We start from the raw sequence: 4,322 nt of genomic DNA on the forward strand, positions 1-4,322 counted from the left end.
TGTCCCGCTATCCCAGCCAGGAGAAGACTCAGGCCCCGGGCCAAAGTGCAGCCTGAGGCCCCGCCCACCTCAGTGTGGGGCGAAGAGAGGGAAGGTTCCCGGTCCAGCCCCAGCGCCAGTGCCCCTCCTGTCTCTAGCAGGGACAGGGTTCACCAGCCCCAGCCACCGGCCACAGCCCCTCCTGTCCTTGGTTGTCACCACACTCCCAGAAGCCCTGCTACCGCCCCTCCCCCAGACACACAAGGTGGGACTTGAGTACGGAGCCACTTGGGGGTGCTGCGGGGCAGCCTGGCCCCAGGGACAGCCTCAGGGAAAGAGATGGATGCTGGGGGACTTGGGAGGCAGCAGTCTTGGGCAGTGGGTGGGGGTGGCACGGCCGGGACAGAGCCCCTCTCCCTGCAGACGGGCCATGTGTGCACAGCAAATGGCGGTCCCCCATAGCTGCCCCCTCCTCGTGTCCTGCGCTGTTGGGGGCCACGCTTGTTCCCCCGCCTGCCTGGGGAGTGGCTCCCAGCACACACGCGTGGGTTCTGCAGACTCTGGCCGGGCCTCGGAGCACCACCTCCCAAGGGCAGGGCACCCTCTGTCCCAGGACAGGAGTGAGGCGAAGTGGAGAGGCGGGCGAGCCAGCCGGGGCTCCCAGGATCCCCACAGGCGGGCGTCTGTCTGTAAGGAGGGGACCGCACTTCCTGAGGGTGGGGCTGGGAGGTCTGGAGTCTTCACACAAAAACGGCGGCTGTGTTGGGAGATGGCCCCTGACCCCCATCTCCTGCCACCCTGCCCCCTCCTCCCCCAGTTCCTCTGCCCGACCCCCACTGCGGGTTGCCCCAGACCTGGCCCAGTGGTGGGTGGTGGGGATGACTAAGCAGCCCCTCAGGCTGGGGCCCCGCAGCAACAGGGAGGGTCACTGTTCCCAGCTGCTTCCTCCCAGCCAGTGTGTGCCGCCAGATGGACAGACAAGGTCCCCCTGCCCTGGGGGCCGCAGCCCTGCCCTCCTACCTCCCTCCTCGGCTGGCCCCATCCTGCAGGGAGCACCCTGATGTTGGGGGCTGTCCCCTCACAGACCCTCCTGGGGCAGGCTGTGGGCCCAGCTGCTCAGAGATTGGTCAGTACTGGTGGGGGCCCCTGTGGGGAGGGAGTGGGGGCAGGGCAGGCCCTGAAGAGGGGGACGGGTGAGCCGGGCACTCCATGGGCTGGGACGTCCCAGGGTGGACAAGGATCAAGGGGCTGTGGGGGCACCTAGGACCCCGCATCCCTGCATCTGTTCAGCACCCACGGGCCCCCATGAGCCCACGCTGGGTGCACCTGTGGGGGCTCGCCTGCCCCCACCCGGGGATGCTTTATGGAGGGCCTTGTGAGGGTTCCAGGCAGCATGGCTCAGCTGCTCCTGACGCTGCTCCTGCCTGGGCCCAGTGGCCGTGCTGCCACGGATCGCACACCGAGGAGGAGGAGGTGGTCCGTGGGAGGCTGGGCCAGAGGGGCTGGGAAGCGGGGGAGGGAGGCCCAGGCTGGGTCCAGGTGGTTCCAGAGACAAGTGAGCATGTGGCCCGGAGAGCTTCCGGGAGGGGCCGCAGCTGCTCCAGCCGGTGAGGGTGACAGAGGCTTCCAGTGACCAGGGCTGGACCAGCCTCTTGCCTGGAGGGACCGACCCACCCACACTCCCAAATGGGGCCCTCTCTGCCCCCACAACTGCAGCCAGGCCATGTGGACCCGACTTTCATCCCTGTCTAAGCATGAGGCGACTCCGTGGGGGTCTGAGGCTCCCCCTAGCTCTGGTGCCCATCAGGGTCCAATCTTCCTCCAGCCCCCACCCATTCAGACAGAATGGGGACCAGTGAGCCCCCAAAACTGACCCCCTGCGCTCAGCCGCGTGTTTCCTGCCAAGGACAAGCCTCCACTAGGCCAGCCCCACCCTCCCGGCCACTGTGAGTGCTGGGTGCCCCTAACACCGCCTGGAAGTTACCTTTTGGCCTCTCCCGGGTCCAGCCACACCGGGCAGATGCTTGGCAAATACCAATGTCGAATGAATGTCTCCTTAGCAAGGGTGCCTGGCACAGCTTTTATAAGCAGAATGGCCCCTCGGCCGTGAGGGAGAGTACCTGGGTGAGCAACCGGGCTCCGACCACCCCATGTGGAGGCACCCGGCTCGCTCCACCACCTGGCCCCACCCACCGCACACCCAGCACCACAGGCCTCCGTCCATGTGGCTTCGTGTGGTCCTTTCCTGTGCGCTAGCCCCTGTGAGGGCAGGTGCGGGTCAGACTTCCTCCCAACACACCCAGCACTCCACATGGCCCAGTCCCTGCACACAGTCGGCGCTCAACCAATCCCTGCACACAGTCGGCGCTCAACCAATCCCTGCACACAGTCGGCGCTCAACCAATCCCGGCACGCAGTCGGTGCTGATGCTCGCTGCCCACACCCCACCACACACACACACACACACACACACGCACACACACACACACACACACACACACGCGTGCGGTGCTCAGCCGCGGGGCCCCTCACCCGGCTACAGCTCGGCGGCCGGCTTGACCAGGTGGCCGCTGAAGGTGATGTAGAGGTCTCCGTGCTCGCCGTAGATGGCGTTGTCCTGGTCGCGCTGGAACATGCGCACCCAGACGGCGTCGCCCGCGGCCAGCAGCAGCATCAGGCTCTGGGCCTGCATGACGCTGCGCTCGCTGGGCTGCGCGTAGAGCACGGCCGCGGGCCGCCGGTTCAGCATGATGTGCAGGTAGGTCTCCTTGTAGTTCCAGGTGTGCACGTTGAGGCTGAGGAAGTAGACGCCGGGCACCGTGCAGAGGAAGCGGCCCGCGGCCAGGTCGAAGGCGCCGTCCAGGTTCACCAGCTCCGTGTCGAAGGGCACCGCCTGGAAGTGGTCGGAGCTGTGCAGGCCCTCGCGCCGGCCCACGGAGAAGGCCGCGTAGGCGCGCTGGCACGGGGCGCCCGGCGGCCCCACCTGCCCCTTCTGGCCTTTGCGGCCCTGCAGGCCCCGGGCGCCCGGCGGCCCCTCTTTCCCGCTCCTGCCGGCACGACCTCGGACGCCGGCCTCGCCCTTCTCACCTGCAGGGGACAAGCGGAAGCCGCGGGTAGGGGCCAGGCTGGGCAGGCCTCCCCCATTCCAGCACCCAGGTCACTGTAAGGACACAGTCTTTGCAAGTGACGGCCCCTCTCCCAGCCTCCGCGTCCACGTCTGTAAGATGGGGAGAAGCCGTTCTCCAAAGGTGTGGCTAGACCAAGGCCTTTGGCGAGGCCGTCCCCACCGAGAGGGTGGGGACATGGGTGGTCAGGGCCAGCTACGGTCTGCGTTGGGTGTTAAAGAATGAGAAGGCTGGGAAGGTGCTACCCAAGCCTAACCTTAGTACAGCCTTCGGGACAGCGCAGCCTTGTCAAGGGGTCTCAGAGCAAGCGGGCTGCCCAGTCTCCCTTCCCAAGGGGCTGCTACTTTGGGGATCTCAGGAACCCTGGCCCCTTTCCCCAGGGTCCTCAGCACCCCACTTTGGTTCGTGGGTCCCTCCCCAAGTCAGGCTTCTTCCTGCTTGCGGGGGGAGCCCGGGGGTCCCTGGGCAGGGAGCGCTGCCAGGGCAGACACTGGTGCTCAGCGTGCCCCTCCCATCCCTCCTCCCGAGCCCCAGGTGCCCCACACTCCCTGTGGGCTGTTGGGTCCTGGTTGGGGAGCATGCAGGCAGCACCCACGGGCCTCACCTTTGAGGATTTCGATGTCTATGGTGGGCCGTACTCGAGGCAGCCCCCTCCACAGGTCCCCCCTCCACAGGTCCCTGTCATTCACCCGGGCATAGGGTCCAGGGGGCCAGGCCGGGCGGCAGCAGTGCACACAGGGCCTCCTGGGCAGCCCGGGCCAGGCCCCCGCGGGCAGCAGCAGTGCCAGGAGCAGCAGGGCGGGGGCTGCCATCTTGGCCAGGGCTGGGGGAGAGGAAAGAGGGGAGGGACTGAGAAGGAGGTGCCCCAGCTGGAGCCCCCAGACCCTACGGCAGCCCAGCCCTGCCCCCGCTGGGAATACAGCCGGTGGAGGCGGGAGCTTCTTCCTGGGCACGGACGCTCCTGGCCCAGTGGGTGAGGCCAAGGCTGAGGCTCCAGGGCTGCTACATTCTGGGCCGCACCAGGCACCCTGCACACCTGGAGTCGGGGAGTCCTGGTCCCCAAAGCTGGGGCCCCCACACCCAGCAGATGGAGGGGAAGCCGTTATGGGACACAGGTCTCTGAGACAGCCCTCCGAACTCAGGAGCGGGTGGCCGCCCAAGGCCCCACCTGCTGTGGCTGGGCAGAGCCCTGGGGCGTGGCAGCTGGCCTGCTCCAGG

The 4,322-nt window shown here is 67.5% G+C and overlaps 1 protein-coding gene across 1 annotated transcript; it reads right to left on the bottom strand.

Annotated features, from left to right (window-relative positions):
* Nucleotides 1–2,515: 2,515 nt before the first annotated feature.
* C1QTNF8 (C1q and TNF related 8) lies at nucleotides 2,516–3,916 on the bottom strand. Its single transcript, XM_054455377.1, has 2 exons — nucleotides 3,709–3,916; nucleotides 2,516–3,066 (listed from the first exon to the last, which is right to left on the bottom strand). The coding sequence occupies exons 1-2, from the start codon at nucleotides 3,914–3,916 to the stop codon at nucleotides 2,516–2,518; spliced, it is 759 nt and encodes a 252-aa protein (XP_054311352.1).
* Between the last annotated feature and the right edge of the window lie 406 nt (nucleotides 3,917–4,322).

This window comes from Pongo pygmaeus, chromosome 18 (assembly GCF_028885625.2).
Source record: "Pongo pygmaeus isolate AG05252 chromosome 18, NHGRI_mPonPyg2-v2.0_pri, whole genome shotgun sequence".
Taxonomy (NCBI): domain Eukaryota; kingdom Metazoa; phylum Chordata; class Mammalia; order Primates; family Hominidae; genus Pongo; species Pongo pygmaeus.

Bases quoted from the DNA above. Each gene is read 5' to 3' on its own strand.
- C1QTNF8 (XM_054455377.1), bottom strand. From the start codon at position 3,916: ATGGCAGCCCCCGCCCTGCTGCTCCTGGCACTGCTGCTGCCCGCGGGG. The intron at 3,067-3,708 runs GTGAGGCCCGTG...TGTCCCCTGCAG, and splicing joins AGACATCGAAATCCTCAAAG to GTGAGAAGGGCGAGGCCGGC.